Source organism: Leopardus geoffroyi, chromosome A1, assembly GCF_018350155.1.
Source record: "Leopardus geoffroyi isolate Oge1 chromosome A1, O.geoffroyi_Oge1_pat1.0, whole genome shotgun sequence".
Taxonomy (NCBI): domain Eukaryota; kingdom Metazoa; phylum Chordata; class Mammalia; order Carnivora; family Felidae; genus Leopardus; species Leopardus geoffroyi.
In genome coordinates, this window is record NC_059326.1 from 65,912,312 (window position 1) to 65,939,366 (window position 27,055).

General features: G+C 37.2%; 1 protein-coding gene and 1 long non-coding RNA gene across 3 annotated transcripts in view; one reads left to right on the plus strand and one right to left on the minus strand.

Moving 5' to 3' along the window:
- The window catches only part of GPC6 (glypican 6), a 1,119,539-nt gene that overhangs the window by 568,241 nt on the left and 524,243 nt on the right, over positions 1–27,055 (plus strand). For both annotated transcript variants that reach the window (XM_045480598.1, XM_045480590.1), the window contains exon 3: positions 1,505–1,896. In XM_045480598.1, coding sequence (XP_045336554.1) covers positions 1,505–1,896 — 392 coding nt within the window. The remainder of the gene's footprint in view (positions 1–1,504; positions 1,897–27,055) is intronic.
- LOC123599267 lies at positions 15,347–23,781 on the minus strand. The gene is made up of 3 exons (XR_006713076.1): positions 23,155–23,781; positions 19,222–19,262; positions 15,347–17,943 (listed from the first exon to the last, which is right to left on the minus strand). It is a non-coding gene; the product is annotated as an uncharacterized LOC123599267 (long non-coding RNA).

Consider the following 27,055-nt stretch of genomic DNA (forward strand, 5'->3'; position numbering starts at 1 on the left):
AAGATCACACAGGATTTATAAACCATGACTTAGGAAATCCTTCAATTATTGCTGCCCCTGTAGCCACAGAATTTCTATATTTAAGAAAGTATATTCTTTCATAGTAAGAAGGTAAATAAACATGTGACTAGAGTCCTCTTTAAGGTTTGATGCTTTGGTTTCATTTGAAATCAAATATAAAATATCATTATTGCAGACACTATTTAAAGATCACAGCAGTAGTTCAATGTTAACATTATTCAGAATTGAAGTAAATCAAGGTCTTCTGAGAAAGCAGAAATAAGGTACAGCTTCCAAGGAAACTGTGGAGAGATTCGTGGCTTTTTTCCTTCAGTGTCTCAGGAGAAAATCCCCCAGGGTTCCAGAAAAAAAGAAGTTATTTGTTTTTGTTTGCATTCCTACTTTGATTCCTTGAGGCATCCCGGACTTGATTTGCCCTTCTATTACCTGAGAAGGGTGCATAGTATCAGAGAATAAAGAGAACTATGAGAGGTAAAACAGAATCCCTCTGATGTTGGGCACTTGGATTTATAAACTCAGAGGCATTATCTCTTCATCGTCTTTTTTGCCACCCCAAATCACATTCTGCAAATGGGATAACACTTGAGTTGACTCTACCCAGGCTCACTTGGTGCAAATGGATAGGTGCCCCGCATGCCTGAAGCGTGTCTTGAGGGAGCCTAACGTGAGGCCTGCAGAGCTAACAGCACCCAGTGACGTTAATTTCTTATTTCTTGCATCCTATAACTGAGTGTACTGCAGGATAGCAGAGTTCATCTCTTGGTGTACTCTTTTTCATTGAGAACTTTTTAGGCAGAAATCCCAACAGCCCATATTTTATTCAAGTTCTATAAAATGATAGTCTATATTTATAATGGTAATGCAAAGTACTTCATAACTTTCTGATTCATTATGGCAAACTAAATTATGTTCATTATTGCTTTGGTATTAAGTGAATTTATTTGCATTATGAATCTCTGAACACTGATAATTGATTGCTATATATAGCAACTACAAAGAGTCCAAAATATTACATTAATGTAAATATCCCATTTATGAACTATTCCAAATAGCAGCAATTTAATTGAATTTAGTGTTAGAACAGATTTGTAAGTAGACTGGCGCAAAAGTTTTTAGCCGTATGCATTTGTTATTATGTTAATGACAATACTTTGCAACGTACTTTGATTTGAGTTTAAATCAAATTAGGATTTTCTAAAATTTAACAATATATGAAAAAAGAATCTAGCTACTTTGGAGGAGTAATAAATGATACACTCCTAATGTTAATGGATGTTCTTTCAAATAGAAATCATGTGGTCTTCTGTTTTCTTTGACTCGTAGATCGTAGATGCAGGGCAAATCTTATTTAAAGGATTATCATCAATTCATTGATGCCTTAATCACAGGTTACGTTTTGTATGAAAGTTGTGTCTAAGTTAGGTAGATGCTGTGGGCATTCAAGGTCTTACTAATTATGAGTGTTTTCTTGGTTTATTTGCAGAATTTTTCCGAGAGCTCCTGGAGAATGCAGAAAAGTCACTAAATGATATGTTTGTACGGACCTACGGAATGCTGTACATGCAGAATTCGGAAGTGTTCCAGGACCTTTTCACAGAGCTGAAAAGATACTACACCGGGGGCAATGTAAATCTGGAGGAGATGCTCAATGACTTCTGGGCTCGGCTCCTGGAACGGATGTTTCAGCTGATAAACCCACAGTATCACTTCAGCGAGGACTACCTGGAATGTGTGAGCAAATACACAGACCAGCTGAAGCCTTTTGGAGATGTACCCCGGAAATTGAAAATTCAGGTCACCCGCGCCTTCATTGCTGCCCGGACGTTTGTCCAGGGGCTAACTGTGGGCAGAGAAGTGGCAAACCGAGTTTCCAAGGTAATTGAAAATCTGCTTTCTAATTGGTCTTTCTCTTCTGCTGTTTTTAAAACAACTGTTTAAACAACAACAACAAAAATTCAAGGTGAAGTTTCTCTGTTACAGTGGTCTTTGCTCTTAGAGTAATTGGATAAACGTCAAGGTTTAATTCTGTTTTACTTTTTTTCTTGCTTTGTATGAGAGAAGACAAGATTTCAATCCATTCCATGTTTGGAACATAGTGTCAATATTTATCAGCGATATAGCATGAATGGTGCGGAAACAGGCGTCTTGTAACTATGACCACTTGGCACTTCTGAACAGAGTTTTAAGAATGATAAATAATCATGAAACAGTCCATGCGGAGGTTATAATCCTCTAGGAAGTCACAAGGTGATAGTCTTCATGAGGTTTTCAAGTAGAGACAAGCTGCTGTTCACACACCGGCTTCTGGCATTTCTTCTTCTTTATCACTTGCAAAAGTGGCCAAATTCCTCAGTAGTGGAGAAAGAACCCCTTGCTAACACCTGTAGAACTGGATTAGGGAGGAATAATGAATACAAAGTATAGATTCTGGCAGGGAATTCCTTTTGTTATCCATTAGCTTTGAAATTCAACGCCTCGTATTGCATCCGGCTTATGAGCAAGATAAATCACTAATACACATCGCGCCTTTCCTTGAGGATGTCTCTAAACCTTTAATGCAAGGGGTCTTTCTCCACTGCTTTCTTTAAACATTGACTGTTTCCTGTGTGTAGGATGTTTGCCTTTGTTTAAATTCTTCCTTGACATTCAACTGTTCTTAGGAGATGGGCTTGCCCATTTATGAGGTCAGTCCAACAAATAAACTGCAAGATGATTACTCTAAGACATAAAGTAAAAACAGCACATAACAGGAATCTGGTATTATGTCACCCAAAAAGGTCATATTTGTACAAAGATTAATGCCAAACACTACTTTCTTATTGCAGGGCTGTGGCAAAGACCCACATATTTCTCGTAACTATTGGTGCTAACCTTCCATGTTTCTCTTTTCTCCACCTTCATATCCTCCATATTTACATCTTGGTATAAAGACTGTGTATACCCTTAAAAAATGTGTCTCTGTGACACTATTTATAAATTTCATAGCCATCCATTTTTAAATTACCTATTCCTACTGAGTTTATTTGAGCATATGGAAAGAGTATTTTCAAGAGGCCTCTAAAAAGGATAATCACATGAGGCTTAATATAATATAAAGGCCATATAACTCTGATGTTAAAAATGATGTTTTTTTAAAATGAAAATCAGTAATATTCTGGATACCAAAGGAACTAGAGCCCCAAAAGTGGGTCGATAAGGAACTAGCCAGGTGGAATAGCAAAAGGAAATATGATCACCCAAGAAAGTCTGTAAAATATATAGAAGTACAAAAACTAAATATGTATCCCATATATTCTTAAGCAGAAAGTTTGTTTTTTTTTTTTTTTTAAAAAGATAACTTTAGTCACAGAGACTTCAAATTGAAGTCTTTGCTTTTGCTGGAGAATGAAACACACAGCCGGCTTTTAAGAAACACAAGATAAGAAATTCAAAGCGTGGATTGATCTGTGCAATATTCTGGACTCTTTACTTTGGTTCTGTCTGAGTGTGAGTAACGTTTAGATGCACATATTTTGGCCTGGGGACGTTCTGGTGCAATAAGAGAATATTTTCTAGCAAAGTATCTAAAAAGCATCAGGGGAGACTGCTGCTGATTCTCTCTGAGTTCTCAGAAGATGGCATTAACAACTGCCCCTAGATGGCACCTCCCTTTTACCATTCCCTGACTATCTCAGTATGAGGTCTTTGTAGATCGAAATCGAATTTACTACTCTTCATGACGTGGAGGTTGACACATGGAGCAACCACCAGTAGAATATGGCTTTTAATTTTTTTCTGGACATGATGAGGGATATACTCTGTAACACCGTGATCTTGTTTCTCCTGATCTTTCCATGATCAGCATTCATTTGCTGAGCAGCTGCTGTGGATTTGTGATGTAGTTTGTGGTCATGTAACCATGGAATGCTGACTGTTCTATGCAGATATTGGCTTGTCTGGCCTGAGTCTCATTAGCCCTAATCTATTCAAATCATAAGTCCCATGCTGACATCTGGGTGCCACCTTGTAGAAAGATAAACAGAGAGAAAGAGAGAGAGAGAGGGGTGTGGCTTAAAAGAAGCCGAACCTTTTTTTTTTTTCTAAAATAATTTATGACTCAGGGATTTAAGTATATTACAAATGAACTTCCTCACCTAATGATTACCAGATGGTATGTAACTGACAAAACCAGAAATACATCTACTAGGACTGTTGGTATGCTGGTATTTTTCAGCACCCAAACTATTTTTTGTAATAAGAATAAAAATTACAAGGACTCAATATTTTAAGAGAAAAAGCAAGAATGGTGTTGGAGGTAAAAGCCCTTCATAAATCTGGGGCGTCCCTGTGGCCCGTTACTTGAGGGATTTGAGTTGGCGAAATGATTGCAGAAGAGGTAAGGAATTCAATGCAATATTCCCAAATGGAGATCAACAAACTAGGTTATCTCCTGCATCCTGGTTTGTAGAATACATTTTTTTCCTTCTGTTTCTTCTCTTTCAGTGGCTTCTCAAATCTTGGAAGATATCATTAATAGCTTCTAATTAATTGTTTTGACTGTAAAATGTATCCCTTTGGCAAAACACAGCCATTTGACACAAATGTTTTGACATGATATTATAGGGAATTTTTGTACCAAAAAAATGGAGGAATAATTCGGAGGCATCAACACAATAAGGGTTTAAACTTATCTTTGCCATCTTAGAGACAAAAGCCTTGTCTTCTTCTAGGCACTGAATGAAGCAAGTTAATTCTAAGTAACTGTAACTGGAGATCTGGTTCTAAGAAGTGTTAAATGATCCTCGAGTGAGTATCTGTGGTCAGTTAGCCAGGGTTCATATACTATGTGAATGACTAATTTTGAGAGTGCTGAGTGTTGACAAAATATGGAGATTTGGTAACTTTCATACTTTATTGGTGGAAGTATAAATGGATGTGTTCACTTTGGATAACAATTTGAAAATACCTGTATCACTGAAAAAGTGTGTATCCCAACACTGCAGTTCTACCCCAGGAGTGGAACAGGCAGATATGTGCGTGTGTGTACAGGCAGATATGAAGAAGAATGTTCACAGCATTGGTTACAATAACATGAAAATTAGAAAAATCACAAATGTCCCATCGGCATACATGGTGATCTTGTCACACCATGAAATCCCATGGAGCATGGAAAATAACTGAACGATAGCCACACTCATGGATGAATCACGGAAACCTCATTTTGAGAGAAAAACATTATCAAAGAATACATACGATTTATATAAAGTTCAAATAACGTAAAACAAAGCAATACATTTTATTTTATTTCAGAATAAAAATATATGTGATAGAAGTCTGGAGAAAACTTTAAAAATTGAAAACACAAACATTAGATGGTCATTTCCTTTAGGGGTTAGGCTTAGAGATATTATAAAGGCGGGTTATACAAGGATTTCTAAAGTTATTGGATAACATACTGTTTCTTAAGCTCTGGGTGATATGTGCGGTTTGGGGGGTGGATTTAAAACCACTTTAATGAAAGAGATTCAAATGGTGAAGACTTTGCCATTGTTCATCTCTGATTCTCTTCATCTGTGCAGATATGATCAAATCCCTGAGCTACCCCCAGTAGTTTATCAGACTTACTGCTGTTTGTAGATTTGTTAACTGTTCACTTTCCATGCTCCATATTGTGCTAAACTACACCAGGTAAGCTTGGAAGGCAAAGCTCTAAACTGAAGATAAAAGCAAATTTTGATAATGTAGTAGCCTGGAAAGAAAGTCTAGACTATTTCTTGGCATTGTCCCTTTATTAAAACACCACTCTCATACCCTTATATATACCCATTTATGAATGGAAACACGGAAGCCAGCTTGTCAGACACTGTGAGGCACACAGACAGAGGGCTCCATTAAAGAGGTGTTAATGTTGTCTGCCTAGACCAAGCTTCAACTATTTATCATAAAGGCAAATGTGGAAATGACTCTCCTGTCTTCACTGGTCCATCCTGATGGCTGTCATTCTGCTTTAATCAAAGTGACTTCTATGAGTAAAGACTGTAAATTATGTCAGTAAAACTGCGTCAATTATGGAAGTCATTTCAATGATTCGTTCCGGACAGTTGGGTAGACAGTAGAGCTGGGATCCAGAGAACTTGCCCTATTGCCAAATACCGTCATGTATCCCTTGTCTGTCTGTATGTCCGCCCGTCCGTCCGTCCATCCATCCATCCATCCATCCATTCACCTACCTAAAATCCTTCTTTCTTGTGGGTCATGACTTTGAAAAGAAAGTTTGACTTATAGTCTTTAGTAAGACCAGAAAGTTTCATCAGTAGATACCTGTCAATGCTACACAGACTGTTTTTGCATGAAGAGCCTCTTAGCTGGTTCATATACCTGAGTAAACAGCTTTGCATTAACATTGCAATGCCAAGAAAGCAATAAACAGAGTCAATTTTCAATAAATGTGGTTGATGGACTATAAGGCTGAAAAGTTTATCATCAAATTTGATGAAATGAAGGCTATGAAATACGTCCATTGAGAGCATTCTCTGATCACAATGGAAAACCATTCTGAAGAATTTACCATTGAGATAATTTACAAGAGAAACGGTATTCTATTTAGCTGTTTGCTTTGGGGAAAGAATTTAAGATCTAAAGTAAGACCACCTTTTATAGCTATCACCTGACTCATTTGTATTGTTCCTTTTATGGTGATATTTTAATTGGAGTTAATTTTTATGGAGTCATCCAAAAATGAAACAGACCACAAAAAGGTCTTAGGTGAATGAAACCTTTTTATAATTCTTCTGTGGCTAATGTATTCTCTTCTGTAATTGTTGATTATTCAGTGTAAGTTACTTCAATAATATACAGTGTTAGGAAGAATAGGTAAGCTTTTTAAAATTATCAATAATGCTTCTATGTTTACAACTTTTAAGTCAGCATAAATAATACATGCTTGCTGCTTTATGATGGTGGTGTGGGCATTATATTTAGAAAGTACTTAGCAGTCAATAAATAAATAATATCATGATAAAAATAGTAACAAAATGATATTAGTACTAGGAGCCATGACAATGAAAATAATGTAATTCATTGAAAATGTATGAATTTTAGCCTGGTCTAGGTGCTGTGATAAGCCCTGAAAATCACAATAATATAAGTAAATCCCACTGTCACAAGCAGGAAAGAACATTTCCCCTCAAGTATAGCATGTGGGATTCTGCAGATGGATTTAGAGAATTAAGAGAGACAGTCTGTTTTGATTAAAACACTTCGGTTATTTTGATTAAAACAGTTAAAATATCTTATTAATTTTAAGTTCTCTTGCAAACTACATAGCTTAGATGTATGCTTTTGAAAAATAGTTGAGATAAGAAGAGGGTAGAAATTGAGGAAAATGAAGCCATTTATATCCAATGCACTAACAACTATTTGTGTATTCTTTCTTTTTGTTCCCTTTTGTAGCTTGTCTCTCTAATACCTATGCCTGAGTTAGGCTACTTTATTTTAAAATTATACTATCTATTGGGATTCCATTAAAATGAGCACCTTTCTCGTCATTGAAATTTGATTGTGAAATTTTATCCATTTTGGAAGAAGTTAATGAGTTCCTTAACTCTGTAAATACAACATAACTAGGAAATGTTTGAGAACCACAGTTCTACTTATACTGTACCTAATAGGTATAATCTCTCTCTCGACTACAGTTCAAGTGGGGTGGTTATAATAACCCAGCTTTTATTTCATCCCAATGTGGACTCTTGTAAAAGTGAAGCCATTTTATGCTTGTTCATTGTGTACTGTATGTCAAGTACTATTGGTAAGTTTATGAGATACCAAGGCCAAGCAAGTTAACGTATTTGCAAGTACTAATTGGGAAGACACACACACACACACACACACACACACACACACACACAAAATGTCAATGCATACTGAGAGAATTTTGCAATAAGTGTTCTGAGAACAGAAAGGAGAGACATCTAGCTAAATCTTATGTGCCCGGAAACTTTCAGGGGCATAGAAGCCTGAACCACATATTGAAGGATGCATGGGCATTGGGCAGATGATGAGGGCATCTAGCATGATGAAGGATGTTTTAGGCAGAAGCAACAGTGAACAGAAGAAGCACAGAGGTATAAAACCAAATGATGTGTGCAGGTAGCTGCAAGCATGTGGTGCTCTTGAGGTATAAAGTACAAAGCAATGAATAGCAAGAGATTAAGCTGGAGGCCCAAACTGAACCCTTGAATAAAAACTGTTTCACTAACAATTTGGTGCATGTCTATTTTACCTGAATAACTTAAAAAAAACAGCAACAAACAAAAAAACAAAAACAAAACTTTCTGTGGTTTGGAAGCATTCTAGTATTTTTGAGGGACAAGTGAATGCTGAGCACTTACTCTGTGTCAGGTATTGTTCTGTAAGAAACAGGAAATAACAATGAATAGCATTGTCCTTGAGGAAATCCAATGCTATCCAGAAGTTCAAGTGTGGTACAAATGATCAGGATAAAGGCAGAGATCTGTATAGAGCACTATGTGAATCAAGAGAAACACACATTCCTTTTTGTCTTGGGAAATTGGAAAAGACACTGTAGAGTAGATAATAGTCAGACTTAGACTTCAAGAGTGAACAGGTATTACAACAGGGAGAAAGGGATGTAAGGCTTTGTGGTCCGAGGCCCAGCAGGTTCAAAGACACAAATCGTGAAAGGTCATGGTGTTTTGGAGGGGATTCCAGGAGGTAAATTTGGACCATATTATTTGGGTCATAGTTTATGTTAAGGAATGTGAAGGACTTGGCATAGGCAAGGAATAACAATGATTTTTTAAAAGACAAGTATGTGATCAGATATTCACTTTAAAAAGGCGGTCCATGGGGTTGATAATCTGGATTGGGGGACTGACAGCCGGTGTGGTGATGGGAAACTATTGCAATTGCCCAGATTAATAGTGATGAGACCTGGGTCAGCAGGTGGAGTGGAGTGGAGAGCACACCCGGAGAGACAAACACGCCAGCACAGTATATAGATGATGTATCTTCTCAGGTTCCCTCCCGGCATCAAGCACAGTTCCTGTCACAAAATTTGTTCCCGTTTAGTAACAGCTGTCTGTTGGCTGACTGGTTTGAGAATCACCACCATATCATTGATTGTTGGCAAAGGATGGTAACATTTGGTTAGAGGAAGAAGGGAATAGGATCAGATGAAATATCAAAACATATCAAGATTTAGAGAGGGATATAGAGAAAGAAGACAAATGGTGGGAGTCAGAAAAGCATATTACCCTGAAAGTAAAGAGAACAGAACTTCAAGAAATAGGGTAATGAACAGTATCGAATGTTGCAGATAGTCAAGTGGGAGGCACAGAGGAAATAGACTTTTGGATTTGGCTCTTAGGATGTTACCAATTAGCAAGCAGCAGTGCAACTACCCTGGTTTTCATTGGTGGAGAAGCTAATTCTTCTGCCACTACACATTCTAGAACTAGCATGGTCCATGGACTGGTGCTCTTGAGTAGGCTATCATGGTTTTGCAACAAGGTAAGTACAACTGAAAGCACTTTAAAAATTGGAATAGCAATTTCACATTGCCCCAGCATCCAAGACACCATCAGTAGACTTTTCCTTGAATATCGGTGAACTTGTCTGGTGAGTCTCCTTGGTGTGACCTGTATCTTAGTTATACTCCATCAGGTTAGGTATCAAAGCATAACATACTGGGAAGAATCAAATAACCAGCCAAAGCCTGTCTAGGTCATGGGAGCCTCAGACAGCGAGTCTGAGATGTATTATTCTAGAACAATGATGAGAATACAAAATAACCTATTCGGCTTGATTCTGTTGGTGTGTCTGGACTTTCTCCTCCCTGTATGCAGTTTCCCTTTACCCCTTTTTGTGGCCTTCTGTCCCAGCCTTTTCCCCTGGGGTGCATTCTCTGTGTTCACAACCATCAATGGGCTCCTGTAAGCCCATTTTGATTGACACATCTACTGTCTGCCTTTGCCCCACAAGTCCGAGAACTTCTCTGGGGCCATCAGAAACGTGTGCTACAAGCAGATGTCTTTGTTACTAATAGGGAACCTCCAGTGGTGAAATGTGCCAATTAAGGTACAGCACAAATAAAAAAGGCCCAAGGATAGAACTCTAGTGCTGCAACTCAAAGGATGCTTCTTCTAAAATGGCTTCGTAAAGGAAAACGGACCTGACACTTTATTCCAGTGAACAGCGCTGAGTCTGTTCTTGGATATGTATCTCCGAATGCTTTCATGCTTTTCTTGCTGGAAGGTTCTGTGCCACAAGATTTGAACAGCAGTCGTATTATAATTACTTACACATGCAAAAGCACACCTGGAGTGTTGGCTGGACACTGCTGGCTGTGTGGCAGGATAGGCCGAGACTAAAAGTTCGGAGGATTTTTCTTTTATGGTCCCATCTTCATGGAGTCAGTGTAACAAGGACATTCTCTGAGGCAATATCAGTGCAGAGGTTTATGAGCCAAGATACACATGAAAAAGAATTTTAATAGAGCTTGACAGATATATTGCATTAATACTGCTGACATAGTGAAGCAAGACGTGTGTAAAGAGTATGACACATTGGTATTTTTTAAAATGAGGTATTAGGTCATACAGATAGCTGACTGTATAAAGAGGGGGATACACTGTCTCCACCGTTACCCTCGTGATTACAGGCAAGGGTTATTCTCCTTCATGTGTATGCGTTTTACCTCTTCGTCTTGATGAGTGATATTCAGCGCAGACACAGTGGATCAATCCCAGATGCTTAGAAAATAGAAATCACCCCACACAATGTCGAAACTCTACGTTGTCTTACGTCTAAATCGGACGGCCAAGGGTGAAAATGGACAGTTCAGAGTGTCGGTAATGGGATAATGGTGACTTTGACATTCAGATGGAAGTACAACTGTAGCCTAAATCAATAGATATTCCAAGTTAACATGAGTTGACACTTAAGCGGCGGGCATAAACAGATTTTTAAAAATTCATTTTTGGCGTTGCAGGAATGTGCTGCATGTCAAAAATGCCAGTGTCATATTTAATACTCAGTAGATAATGGGATTTTCATGGGAATTTTATCCTCTTTAGTTTGTAGTATCTTAAGTCAGGAAAGCAGAGTTTTCCATGTTCATTTTGTATAGGATTTGGCAATCAGAAAAAGTCATTCAACATTTTAAACTTTCATAAATATATTAATTATGAAAAACTGTTATGCTGCGTACCATTCTCACAGTAGTTATAAATATGAGTCTCTCCATAAAGAAATATATTGGTTAATAAATAATGGGTGTTGGGCACCTGGGTGGCTCAGTCGGTTGGGCGTCCGACTTCGGTTCAGGTCATGATCTTACAGTTTGTGAGTTCGAACCCTGCATCGTGGGCCCTGTGCTGACAGCTCAGAGCCTGGAGCCTGCTTCGGATTCTGTGTCTCCTTCTGTCTCTATGCTTCCCCTGCTCACGCTCTGTCTCTCTCCCAAAAATAAATAAACATAAAAAAGTAGAAATAAAACTGATCAATCAATAAATAGAAATAAATAATGTGTGTTAAAACTTTTCCTCATTTGCTCTTGGTTTTCTAAGGACCCATTTCCTTACTAAAACTCTATCTACATAAGGCAAAATGTATTTCACTGTTTTTCAACGGAAATGGACAACAGTCAGTAAGAAACACAGGATTTTATAGGGCTTTAAAAATAGCAGAGAACCAATCACTCTGCAGACGTGCTCATTCCTTTCTTCTTAGGGTTTTGTTGCTCAAATTAGAGGCTGGGCCAAGGGGAAGTTAAGTGTGCTTGCAATAACACATTTTATCGAAAAGACAAACCTTATGATATCCTGCTGCATTTGTAGATAGAATATAACTATATAAAATATTTATGACACCATTTCCATAAAATATCAGGAATATCTATTGTGGAATGGAGAAAAAAGTACTCTGACATTTTGGCTAAGACGGCAGAGAATCCAGATGGAAAGTCTTTTATATTTGTGCAGATTCTTTTTTTTTTTTTTATTGTTAAAGTGATAGCTTTGTTCCAGCAATAGTCCGATATACCGATTGTTTAATACATTGTAAATCGTACAACTCCTGGCTATCCAAGCTGTCCCTCTTAGTCAGTTTGTAGTTGATCACTTGTGTTGTGGTTATAGAACCAAGTACATTGGGGAAATTAAATAATCTGATGAATCACTCAAGCCAAAGAGACTTTTCCCCCCTTCGAATTACCAAAAACATTTAAGTAAAATTTTGACCCTAGCTTAAATCAGCTAGGTATTTATTTTTTGTGATAGTTAGTAAAATAGTGTTATGCATTTTTGCATATTTTTATGCAAAATCAATATGTGTGCTCATCCAGAAAGCAAAACAATGTGGAAAGTGCAGAAGGGTACAAAGAAGAAAATAAGAGAATCCTAAATTCTCACTACCCAACCAGTGTCAAAGATGGGCTAAAAGATAATCCATCTCAAAAGTTTGTTTCTAGTCTTTCTGTAACTCTAATATATATTTTATATTACATATTGTTAAATCTTGTGGGATAATTCACATTGGATTCTACTTTTTTCTCTTTTACATGGGAAGTATTTCCCCACATCAGTAGCATTTCTTTAAAAATTACCCTTATTTCTTAAAGAATTCTTTTGCAACCTAAAGAATTTGTTTGCTACCAATATATCTGGGAATCTGTCACAAACAGTCACCTCCTGGACATTCTTACTGTGAAAAAGAAACAACTGTTTTAAGTAGTTCATGTGTGTGTCCATGTATCATGTTTATCTGAATTCATCTTGTACCCTGAATGCCAGGATATATGAGAGTCCCGTTATTCCCTTAGCATGTATTTAACTGTTGAAATTTACTGGTTGGTTTGTATATACTCCATAGAGCTTAGGAGCAGTGTTTTTTGTTTGTTTTGTTTTGTTTTTTCAAAAAGAAAAAAAAAGATATAAACATAGAGGTAGGAATGAGGCTAACTGGAAATGTATATTGGAAGTTCCTGGGCAATCTTTCCCGTTGGCCCAAAAGTCTGGATCTAAGCCAGATTGCAGACTGGTAGACCTTGGTCCTAACTGGCCCAGGGGCATGTTTTATTTGGCATCAATTCTTAAGATTTCAAATACTGTTTTGAAATGGGGAGGATTAACATAAAATGTGGATTTCTACAATTCCTGAAGATATGACCAGCCTGGCCCCGTGTTAAGGAAGGTTTAGACCGAGTTTGTGTTGGGTTGAACATTCATGGCTCAGTTCGATGCCCACCTAATCATTCCTCTAGTTCGCCTGATTCTGAGCTCAATATTGCTGGCCATCTATCAAAATGTTTCAAAATGTGTGGCTGGTTTTCTCATAATAGAGAAATGTTTCTCTATACCTGTGTGTTTACTAAAAATGAAAAAGGGTCAATCACTTTTTGGGTGGCTCAGTCAGTTAAGCATACAACTCTTGATTTCAGCTCAGGTCATGATCTCACGGCTGGTGAGATCCAGCCCTGGGTCGAGCTCCAGACTAACAGCAAGAATCCTGCTTGGGATTCTCTCTCTCTGTGTCTCCCCACCTTCTCTCTCTCTCTCTCTCTCTCTCTCTCTCTCAAAATGAATGAACTTTTTTTTTTTTAAGTGAAAAAGTGAATGACAAATAGAGTCATGTTTCAAGAAAAAAAATGGTAGGAAGCTTACCTTTTTTTGAAAGTATAGAATATTCTACTTTAAATGCAAATTATTTCTATGTTTAAAATTAAAAAATAAACTTCACTTGTAATTATTGACTCTGTGGCATTTGAATGTGCCAACTTTCCTTTAAGCCTGCTGTTAGCCATCAGTATGAGACAGACAATAGTCTTTAATTAAATAAAAGCAAACCAATAACTAAAAAAACAAAAAACAAACAAACAACAACAACAAACTCTACTATTCTTAGTGTTAGATCAGGAAAGAATCTCCCCTTTTAACATCTTAAAGAATATCCTTGTAACATACAGCTAGAAGTTTACTCCTGCCAGAATGGACCACAGCAAGCACAGACCTGGAATTTTTCCCATCAAAGTTGTCACAAAATCATCACTATGCTGTCCAAAACGAATACATTGGGAGCCACATATGTTATTTAAAACGTTCTATAAGCACATTAAAATAAAAGGAAACAGGTGAAACTAATTTTAATGATAAATTTTTAACCTATTATATCCAGAACCTTGTCATTTAAATATGTAATCAATACAGAAATTATTGATGAGATATTTTATTTTTCTTGTAACAAGGCCTCAAATTTCAGGGTGTATTTTGCATTTTGGGACTAGCCATATTTCCTATGCTCAAGATCCATATGTGGCTAGTGACTAATGTGTCAGACAACGCAGATATATAGTTTTAATGCGTTATCCTCCTATCAAGGGCAAAGAATTTTAGGGACTCACCAGGAAGTCTAAAACTCTTGGGGTTGATTGTTGACACGGTTTTCCAGTTGTGAGGAAAATAGAGAAATAATTTGTGTTTGCATAATGCATTATGGGCCCTGACTGGAATTCTGACAGAAGTAACAGATACTTTATTGAGAGATTTGCTCTCGCCAGGCCTCAGAGATTTTGCGGGTGGTATTACCAGTGCCCATAAAAAAAAGTATAATGAGCACCAGAAAGGTTGTAAATCATCAGAGAGAGATTAATCTGTGCTTTTCCACCTCCCCTGGGGAGGCAGATGAGAAGAATTCATGGAGGAGTTGGCTGTTATCTATGGGTGTCAGCCTCAGTCGTAAACAAAATAAATAAACATCCAAATATTATCAAAGGGGGCTCTCTGTAACTTTTGGCTCTTACAAAGGGGCCCTTAATGTTCATAAAGGTGGTCCGTCACCATTAAATGACTCAACACCACATAACTAATTTGTGTTCAGACAGATTTGAGAGTATTTCTGCAAGATTTTGGTAAAGATGGTACTTTTCAAGTAAAAGTCCCTTAAGTATTAGCTCTCTTAGATTTCCCATAAAACATTTGAGCAGACAGTGTTTAAAAGAATCTGGAAAATTGCAATTTTAGTGAATTACTATTTGGATGCATAAGGTGATGTACTAGAGGTTGACAGAGCTGACATTCTTCGTCCCAAAATGCCTGTCACTGTCAAGGAAGGGCTTACCGTAAGAGGGATCCTGTTCAATAACTGCTTATGGAATTGATACTTTTCATCACCACTCTGAAAACTTTGATTTGTTATTGAGTTTCCCTTCATGAGATAGGTTGGATCACCAGCCACCTTGTTCTGGATCCTTGCCGCTTTCCCCCAGGCTCATAATACCATCATGCCAGAGAGCTGACTTTGGGCTTATTTTATAATTCCATTCATTGAATTAATTTAGAATATGTAAACTGATTTATTGTGAGATTTAAAATCACTTCCCTCAGGAGAGCAGAGAATATTAGGTTAGCAGTTTTTCTGAGCACAACTTTGACTCAGTTTCAAGGGGCAGGCAATTTAATGTGAGCATCCCATAATTTTAGCTGTACAGTGTCATTTTTCTCTCTACTTTTCACTGCTGAGTCAAAAATCTATTTGAGAGGTTACAGATATGTCAGAGTATTTGCAGTGGAGAGAAACTTTGTAGGTAACTTCTATCTATCTGCAGCCTCAAATTCTTACTCTGTCTTCATTCCAACATCTACAGTTGCATTTCCTTTTCCAAACTCAGCAACTCTACAAACCAATTTATTAAGAAGAAAGCTTAATAATTTGGAGCAGCACAATCACTTTGTGGCCCATTATAGGTCATTTTCTCTCTATGGTGCTTTCCATGTATATCTCTCCCATCCCATTTGCTCAGTTTCAGTCACCTGAAGTGCAGGCTGCTGTCCGCTCCATGCGGCTTTCCCAGCCTTTAGGCTCTGTTGCTTATTTTGGGCATCCTAAGAACATACCGTCACCACATGCTATTTTCAGTAAGTCACCGTCATGTTCGTAAATCCCAGCAGTATGTTGCTTGTCAATAATCAGGAATGTTTAACTAAGCGCTTAGCTGTCTGCTGGGAACAGACTTGAATGCCAGATCCCTATCTACAAGAGATTGACAGGTCTGGGTCGGCAGCCTAGGTTTCAAGTCTTCAGTTGCGCATTCACCTTGCAACCCTGTATCGTCCAAGTCCCAATCCAATGCCCAGTTTAATCCAGCAAATATATTCCTGCTTTGTCCCACATGAAAGCTTATGGGACAATTTCTCCACCACGTTTCTTACCCATCATATGGCTTCCTCTTCCCATCAAATCATCTCTTACTTCATTCAACACTTGCTAAAATCTGCCCATTGCCACTTCTGGTGTCTTCAGGAATCTCTTTTCACCTAATCAGGTGCGTGCGTGCGTGTGTGTGAGTGTGTGTGTGTGTGTATGTGTTTGGTTTTGTTTGTTTTGTTTTTGTTGTTTCCATTCAACCTCTTCAGAACCTCTACACTGAGCTTTTACCATGTTCATGTGGAGTTCTACATATATTCCTTTAAAGTTTTCACAACATTTTCCTGTGCGATGGACCTCCTCCACCTGGAGGTTGTAGCTTAGTACCCAAAGGAGCAACCCTTCTGTCTTCAGTATTTGTCACGGCAAGTACTGCTGCAATTTGGATGTGACAGACATTGAAAAAATATTGCTGCTGTTATATTACTTTTGTCCTTTCTTTCATTCCTGTCATGGTTGGAATAACAGGGAGGGATATTATCCATCTCTGTACCCTCTCCCACATTATTGTAAATAGTACCCTGAATTTCTGATGGCTTTAGATACACGTCCTTCCAGAATTCCACTCCCCCCACCCTGACAAAAAAATTGAATACTTAGTGCATGTGGGTACCCAACAGATCCATAGCTCCTTTTGTTGGGATGTTCATGTGGAAAGACATTGTAGACCACTGAAAGATTAATGACTCAGTATAGGCTGAGAAGCCATGCATTCCCTTAGTTATCACCTAGGTGATGTAGTAGCTTGAGATCTGTCAAAGAGTAATGATCTTCATTTGTATTCCAGATTTCCAAACTATTTATATCTCTATCACCTATCTATATGTAGATATAGATGTCTATACTGTTTCCATAGTTAGTGGAGTAACCATTATTTCACGCATATGTTCCCTTCATGTCTTACTGTTCTTGTGTCCAGATGCTTATTGACTCTACAATCACAACTTAGTTCAGTGAGGTATTAGCAGAAAAAGGTGTGATTGTCTAGTCTTCAAACATCGACACTGTAGATTTTCTTGATCTTGTATTTCTTCTAAATAGAAGAGAAAGGTGTGCCAGAATACTGAAATCTTGGGAACATTTTTACTGTGAGTTATAGTAATTATTAAAGAGAAGTGAAAGAAATAGAAAAAGCAAGTGGTCTCTTTTGTAAAGTGCTCACATTGCTCATTTACAATTAAGCTGTTCCGATTTCTGTAATTAAAATAATTTCCTCTGAGAGGTCTTAATAGTTCATGCCCATGAGTAAAAAAAAAAAAAATGCTGTTGTCATGAATGAACGATTGAAAGATCTTACTCACTTGCTTGAGTTCCTGTGAGAAATCTTTGAAAACAAACCAGGCATGAAAAAGGCAATCAGTAGGGTTGGCCAGGGGTCATTTTAGAAGCCCATGGCATGTACCAGCTTATGCATGTATTCATCCCTTCATTCAGCAAACATTTATTGGGCACTAACTCTTTGGCAGGTGCAATGGAAACAATAATGAACAAGACGTAGCCCTGCCCTTAAAGAACTTTTATTCCAAAGTGGGTACAAGACCACTGAATAGTAGAGAGTGCTAAATACTAAGACAGAGATATACGTAGGTCACAAGAATGCAGGTGCCCATCAAGACAAGCTCAGCCCATGAGGACTCTTCCGTCTTATTGCAGTTCATTTTGCCAGTCTCGGGTTTCATATCAACAGGAATGTCAATTTTAATGGAGATATGAAAATTCACTCTTTAGGTATTGAGAAAATAAAACCACGTAATTAGTAAGCATTTATTGATTAGTCACAAAGTACATGTGACTATCATTACGAATATTTTATTGTGAGCTATATATGTATATAATATGAAAACATGCCATACCTTAAACATAATATAAATATAACATAGAAGAAAAGTAAAGAAAGAAAAAGCTTGATGTAATCCAGAGCTCACAGGACCAAGGATAAGAGATAGCTGGGATTGAATTCTTATTTGGATCCTAATTAATTGTCTGAATGACTTCATTTCTTCCCTCCTTGGTGAAGTGAGAGCGTTGGACTAAATGAAATGCTTTACTGGGACTGAAATTTTCAATATAGCAATTATTTCAGTCATGGACATATGACCTAGGAACTAAGGTATACACTCAAGAGTGCACATCTGGAATTTAGCTCTGTGTGGGAAAGGGCTAGTGATTAATTTCAAGGTGTAGGCCATACTGTCTTGTATAGCATGCCCCTATTTTTGAGTGTGGCATTGGAATCTATCTAGCTACTATTTCTGGTTGTCACTCTTTTAATTGATCTCATTTCTAATTTTAGGGTGACACAGTTTACTTTTATAATGCCAGGTCGTTGCTGTTTTCCTGAATCACTTTGAATTCCAAAGATATTTTTGAGCGGCAGGATACCTGTTAATGGGCCTCCTAGAATTCAGCCTGGCCACTGGGGAGATTCAAGCACTATATCTACCGTACTGAATTTTCTTCAGTGATTCATAATTTTAATTTTGACACTTAAGATGTATTTGATGTTAATGCAGGTTATTGTCAGAGATAATGGATGCCCTGGTACAGAGATGGCTTTTGCAATGTTTTCTACTGAATCCCACATTTGATTGGCGTGTGTGTCCTAGAAAAATTGGCATAGCACCTTGTTAGCGGGCACAGTGCCATCTAACAGTTGGGGAGAGAGTTAGGCTGAAAAGTGATCATAAATGAAGTCAGCTGGGAGTGTTCAGGAATGTGTTTCAGGCTCTGTGGAGTAGAGGGAAGCAAATGATCTCATGAAAATCTTTTTCTTCTTTTACGTGAGTTTCCACCAACTGTAACTTTTGAGAGGATTGGAAGACTCCTTTGCGAACTTGGAAGAATGGGTGTTTGAAGTTTAATTGTATAACAAAGCTACAAAACAATGTGATGTTTATATTGGCAGTTTGTTAGATCGGTATTCCCGCGGGTAGAGTGTATCAGATCACTGTCAATGGCTGTGGTGTATAGAGTAGAATGAGTAAGGGAGCCACTTGTTACCTGGTCCAATTTTCTGAGTTATTGAGCCTCTGTTATCTCATCTGCAGAGTGGGGATGATGCAAAGTGGGGATGAAGAATGGTTACAAGAGAGAAATATGAAAAAGGAGCTTGGTAAACAAAAGCAGATTCTTATCATTAAAAAGGTTAGGTGATATTAACGTCTTATGTAAAAACAAAAGCAAAATATAATCCAAACTGGTCAACTATAAAACCTACCGGAGCAACGTTAGTGTAAACACTCTCAATTTCTGTTATGAATAGGTTGATCCTAATTATGGGATACCATATCTGCTTTGAGGAATGCTTTCCTTATCTATACTCTGGCCTCATGATGCACTGCAGTGTAGACGTTCAACAAAGAAAAATGCAGGGAGGTCATCTGGGGTTTTGTTCTTTTCTAATGGTTTTAAGTATATACTCCATCCTCTTTGGAAATGCCTGTCTGCTAGGCTGTGTGTGAGGTACATCTTGGGCTGAATCTCACTGCAGTTTTAGTGAAACCCATGTACTATCCTGCTAATTGGTCTGTAAATAAAGTTTGGTAGACATCACACTCCTATTCTTTTTCTTTACACACCCTCCGAAGAATCTTTAAGATTTTGTTCTACATAATCAATTAAAGCCAAAATAAGTATTCCATATAATTTCATGATTCTCCTGGGAAATTCCAGGGCTCAGTGAGTTATGTTCCAATATTTCCAACATAAATACCACTAGTTCTTCCTACCCAGAGTCCTGCAGGACCAAGTTAAAGGTGGAAACTTATTTATTCATCAGTCTCCTTACCTGTCCAATTAATAATTGAAAACCACTGGCAAGAGAAGATTTCTTTTTCACACACTCTCAACTCTTGTACACATGGTTTTATTATTGATTGTACATGAGAACAGGCTGTGTTTCCATTACCTACACTTTTATTGTTCCCTGAGTGTTGACTTCAAAATTATATTTCCTCTCTGTTGGGTCTTACAAATGACTATGATCCCATTTCTAACCTAGATGGATATTTCAGTCTCTTGCTCGTTGGCTAGTATCATGCAACAGAAGAGAGGTGCTTTTGTGCTTATTCTCAGAGTTTAGTTTGGTACAAAATCTTAGATTCCTAATGTTGATATTTCATCATTTTTTTTAAAAGTTGTGCAGATAAAATAAATAGAAAATTCAAGGGGTTCAAGTACTAACTTAAATACAGTTGAAAAGATAATTGCAAATATTTTTTGGAGAAACACAGAAGAAGCACTATAAACAATGTTCTGTTTATATTATCTGTTGCCTCTTCTGACTTTGTAAATAATAATGAAAATATGTGTTATCGATAGCCTGAAACATAGACCAAGAATAAACTATTTAAATGATATGAATCCTTTTAAAACCACAGTCAGTCTTCTGGAGTATAATTCTGTAGGTTTTATGACATTGTATTTGTTTTCCTGTGCTCTTGTGTTGCTAAATTGTGTTGGGGTAAAAGGTCTTAGCACCACTATGGTAGAGGAAACATTACATTTATAAATAATGTAAAACAATCAGTTCATTTTCATTTTACTATTCTCCACTACAAATGTTATTACTTTTCAAAAACCCTGAGAGGTTAACGTTTATACCTGATTCACTGAGCAAAGCTGCAAAATTTTAGTCCTTAAATTCTTTATAAGCAGAATGAATTGTTCAAATAGGTGTTGCTATAAAATGGTTTAAGTACTATATTTTCACTTCTAAAAGATTCACTTGAGATGCAATCAAAGGTAAGAATTAAAAATTTTACTATATTTGACACATGTACTCAATTTGTTTCCTTTCCCTTGATAGTCAGTTCCATTAGATTTATATTGTGGCAATAATTTTATCTCTATGAAAGAACATAGCTTATCAAACTCAGATTCCATTCACGAGTCTGAAACATGCTAATGTGATGTGATTACATTATATCTTAGGATACATGCTAATGTGTTTTCTGAATTTCCTTACTGGCTCTCCAGAAAGGAAGACAAACCCATTTTTAAAGTAATTTTAGTTTTCCTAAATTCAAGTTATCATTGTCCTTAGGACATGGCAATATTTAAGTATTATATGTGAACATTATTGAAATTCACAAAATTACTGAAGTTAATGGGAAAAAAATAACATGTTCACGGGGACAAGGTAAACCAGCTGTAACTATTTTGGGAAGTCAGAATTGGCTTAGCCTTTTCCATAACTCATGGTAGGATTATCATTATCATATGGGACTAATGACACATCATGTTGTGAATCTGATTACAACCAGAACACAAGGAAAATAAAGAAGAAATCACTCTTGAACACCTTACATGAAGAGATGGGGATGTCTTTTCCAAATTATCATAATTTGATTACTCCACCAGTCTATTAAACATAATTCATTGAAACCCACAGAGACCTAACATATTTTCCTGATGACATACAGGTTCCTTTCAGTTCTTTCTCGTAAAAACTGAGTGAGCAGTTTTAGGAAGAACAGTAATATCTTTTCCTCCATCCTATTTCTCATTTGGGAATTTCCGAATCTCTGTTTATGGTTTTGGGGTACTTCTGTTTCTCTCACAGTACTAGTGTTTGATTCACATATAACATTAAACCTCATTATTTGAGTCTTCTTTTTCTTTTTTTTAAATATGCTTCTGGTTTTTCAAATTCCAACTCACTCTTGTCCCCTTCTAGGATGCATTTACATATTTTCATTTGAATTACGATGTTAAAGTTTCATTGGGAATCCACGGAAGGCCCAAGTGAGTATATTCTTGGCATTACCTTTCTTAAAAATAGTTTTAATATGTAGATTTTCAATACTAAGAAAAGAGAAGTTTTACCTACTTACGACATTTTTCAATTTTTAAGAAGCATCAACATCCTAAAAATATAGCATCTATAGGCATCTAAAATGTATTTTAATTATAAACTACACAGCATTCATATCCGTTAATTATCATGGGCCCATTAATACATTCTGCTTGATGGGGCTCCTGGGTGGCTGGGTCAGTTAAGCATCCGATTCTTGATTTCGGCTCAGGCCACAACCTCACGGCTCGTGAGTTCGAGCACCACATTAGGCTCTGCCCTGACAGTGCAGAGCATCCTTGGGATTCTCTCTCTCCCTCTTTCTCTACCCCTCTCCTGCTTGCACTCTCTCTCCACCCCCCTCTCTCAGTGTAAATAAACATTTTTTAAATTCAATATGTTCTGCTTGACAACACATTCTTTGTCTCATTTTTGTTATCTATATAAACTTATAAAATTAAACCGTCTTTTATTAGAACGGTCTTTAAAAATCTAGTTTAGGGGCGCCTGGGTGGCGCAGTCGGTTAAGCGTCCGACTTCAGCCAGGTCACGATCTCGCGGTCTGTGAGTTCGAGCCCCGCGTCGGGCTCTGGGCTGATGGCTCAGAGCCTGGAGCCTGTTTCCGATTCTGTGTCTCCCTCTCTCTCTGACCCTCCCCCGTTCATGCTCTGTCTCTGTCCCAAAAATAAATAAACGTTGAAAAAAAAAAAATCTAGTTTATTTACTTTCCTACTATATGAATCTAAATCAGATTAATTTCTCAGATGACTATAAATTGGTGAGAGGGTATCAGCAAAATTCTCTGACTCCCAACCTGTGCTGAGAATAAAGCAGCATGTTCAAAAATGTTTTTAACCCCTCCAGACTACTAACATTCAACCCATGTTAACTGAACACTTAATTTGCCTCTGGTGCTGTGATAGGCAGAGTGGATCAAAAGATTCAGGAGGCATGAACCCCGCTTACAAAAGTTGCGTAATAAGAGACATAGGAATGTGAACAAATGACTATAAACTATAGGGAAATGAGTAGAACATGACTAACAGAGATATTTGCACAGTTTACACCAAGGAGTAAGTGATAAGCCCTGCATCAGTGGTGAAGGGCAGAGTTGGTGAGCATGCCTGGAAAGAACCTACCTGTATACTGCTGCTGAGACGAATTTTGCAAAGGTGAAGACAGGTTTTCTATGTCGACAATGTGTAGAAGGTCCCATGCCAATGGGGCCATGAAGGACAAAGGTGTGAAATGGCACAACACGCTTGAGGTGACTGTTGCATAAATTGACGGGAACCAACAGGCTGGAGAAGAAAGCCACATCCGGATGTGACTCTTGGCAGTGCTCAGAGGTTATCTTAATACGTCTTCAGCTGACCTCCAGCCCTGGTTCCTAACTAAAACTAAAAGTTTTAGTTAGGCAAAGCAAGTTTTTTGTGGATCTATCAGAAGTAGGAGTTGAAGAAAAATAACAGTAACTGCCTTTTCTCGTGGCCACTTCTTGCTACCTCTTCCTCATTGTAAGTTCTTGTTCCGCATTTCCTGTGTTAAAATGGTGGGACAGTAAACAATTTGCGGTCACGTATCATGTATTTAGTACCAACTGTATGCAGTGCACCTTACTTGTCACTAATATCACTCTGAAGGCTTTTTTCACATTGGTCGCTTTGAGAGGGGCCGTAAAATTTATCTTTATTGGAAAGAGGAAAATAGATCACAATAAATTGCGAACGCACCAGGGAGTTTACTCATAAGCAGCAGGAGAAAATCAAAGCCAGCTTTCAAGTAGAAAGAAAGCTACAGACTGAAAGAAGCTCTCTGTGGGAGATGACAAACCATAAAAATATCAGAGACGTTGCGAAAGATTTGGAAGTAGTCAGCTATGTCAACCCATTGTGAATTCTGTAGATGGTTGAAGGTTTGTACAGATGCTATCCAGAATAATTTGATCAGGTCTTAGCTACTTTACAGGGTAATAAAATGATGGTTTTGCCAGCCTGTGCAAGCGATATCATAACATTACTTTTATCCTTGGGAATTAGAAATTCTATCTCTGAATAAAAAGAACAAACTGAAAGATCCAGGCCATTTGCAGGGTCCTTGGAAGATGTGCAAAGCCAAGTAGGAAAAGCAAATGTACAAATGGAAATCCTTTTAAAATAGTAGAGGTCATCATAAATTACTATAAGACTGTTAACTGTTTCTTGGTTTCTGAAGATTCAATTATGTTAAAGCATAGAGATGATCTTATTGAGTACATTTATTTATTTATTTATTTATTTATTTATTTATTTATTTATTTATTTATTTTAGAGGGAGAGCATGTGAGCAGGGGAAGGACAGAGAGGGGAAAGAGAGAATCCACGCTGGGGGTGGAGCCCAACACGGGGCTTGATCTCAGACCCATGGTCTGAGACCTGATTAGATTCATGACCTGAATCGAAATCAAGATTTGGTTGCTTAACCAACTGAGCCACCCAGGTGCCCCTCTTGTTGAGTATTTTAATAAAGTGCTGTTAACTAAACACCAACTGTGTTTTTACTATTCTCTGAGAGCTAGAAGAAATGAAGAGGGAAAATTGGCCCTTGAGTTACTTATCATAATTTATCCAAGGAGATGAAACGTGCATATACATAGCAAAAATAAGGTGTAATAAAGAAATACAAGTGCCCAACTGTGTAGCATGGTGTATAAGTGTTATATAGAGTCAAAAAGAATAGTGATCCTGTGGGCTATAGATAAGGAGAAAAAGAAGAAATAAAGGGTGTGTGTGTGTGTATAAATAAATATATATATATATTTATATATATTATATTTTTAATTTATATTACATGTGTAATTATATTTTATACCTTATATATATTTTATTTATATATATTTTTTAACTTTGAGAGTAGGTAAATTGCTTACATAATTCAATTAAACAACATTATAGTTTAAATTATAACAACAACAAAAATGTATAGCTATGATTGATAACCTCTTATTTTAAGTAATATTAGTTATAATGTAAGGATATGAATTATCCACCACCTATTATTTGATGGGTTAAAGTGTTAAGAGCCCTTTAGTAATACATATTTATTCATAACAATTTTTTTCTCCATGATTAAATTAATCCCAAATACTGCCTGTTGTCATACCAGACCAATACACTGTAGTTACATTATTAATAGATCTTATATGAGTGAGCAGTGGCTGATGGTTTAATGCTTTATTATGTCGGGTCTTTTAGATATGAAATTTTAACTTGCTCTTTTGGGCTCCATAACATAATGTTTCATCAAAACCGTATTAGTTTGAAAAAATAGGAAATTTAAATTCTGCTTCCAATAGAAGAACACATGATGATATTTATTTATTCATTTAGATTTTTGTTCTAATATCCCAATGCTTATAAATCCTGTCTTTTCCATATTGCACTTTTCTTTTCACTTCAACATAGAATATGTTTTCTGCTCTTCATGTTTGGTTAAAGGGTTTTAAGCAAAGGAATAATGCAAATTGGTTTATAGCAACTCTTGGTACGATGTTGAGAATGGCCTGTTGGAGGGAAGAGGAAAAGGAGGTACACCAGTTGGACTATTTGCAGGCACCTCAGCAAGAGATGTCAGTGACTGTAACTAACAATGGAAGGAGTGAGAAGTGGGTGAATTGGAGGTATATTTTGAAGATGGAAACCAACAGGATGTGAGATGGGGAAAAACAAAGTAAAGACTCTATGATGACTCCAAGGTTTTTGCCCTGAACAGCAGGAAATATGTTGTTGCCATTGAGTGAGACGGTGAAGACTGGAGGTAGTACAGTTTGGGGGAAGAATATGAGGAGATCGGTTTGCGACGTAGGAAGTTTTAGAGATTTTTTTTTTTCATGCATCCAAGTGGAGATCTTGAGTAGGCAGTTGAATCTATGAGTCTAGAGTTCTGGAGAAGGGTTTAATCTGGATTTATGCAAGTGGGAGGCATCAGAATATGGGTTATATTTAGAGCTGTAAGATTAGATAGCATCACAAGGGAGTGAGGGTACATAGTGAAGAGTGGAGATCCAAGGACTCCATTTTAAGGAGTCTGACAGAAGTGGATGGATCAGCAAACAGAACCAGGAACAGCAGCCAATAAGATAGAAGGAAAACCATAAGAATATGATATTCTAGAAGTCAAGTGAAAAAACCTGTAGCAAATAGGAGCATATGAGAACCATGTTAAATTTTGCAGCTGGGTCAATGTAAAATGAGAATGAGAACAGACTATTAATGTGGAGCTTATTATCAGTAGTCTTGACTAACAATTTGTTGGGGTGATGAGGCTGAATCTTTGTGGTTTTAAGAGAGAATGGGGAGGAGAAACCTCATAGGCTGCAAGAATAAACAATTATTTTAAGGTATTTTGTTATGAGAATGAAGGGGAGAAATTGAAGCTGACTTTGAAGTAGGGTCAAGAAAAGGATGATCGCTGTGCATTTATATTAATAATAATTATATTATTATCATTATTTTTAAGATCAAAAAATGAAAATTGCCATTGTGTTAAAAGAAAAGAGTACAGAATAAAAGGCTCTAAGTATTTCACAAATAATCTTAACAACTCTGTGAGGTATATGCTATTATTTCCTCTATGTGATAGAAGCATTGACAGCTAACACACGAGCAGTCAGGTATTTTCTTCTTGGCAATCCTGTTCAAAGTCTGAGCTCTTAACCAATGAACTTGATTACTCTGTAGGGACCCTGTTTCTTAATAAGGTCATATTCTGAGGTACTGAGGGTTAGGATTACAACATATCTTTTGGAGGGGCAGGATACACAATACAACCCATTACAACCATATTACTGTGTTATACATAACATGGTTTTGATTTATATGAACCTGATTGAGAATTATGGATAGTAACATACTACACACATATGTAGCCATATTACTGATCCATCTACTTTAGCTCAGCTTTCTGAAAATCGGGTTTGTTGGATAAGAGCACAGACCTTTATAGAAAGGTCTTTGCCATGTGTCCTGCTCCTCCTCTTCCTTCCCCTTCACACTTAGCCAG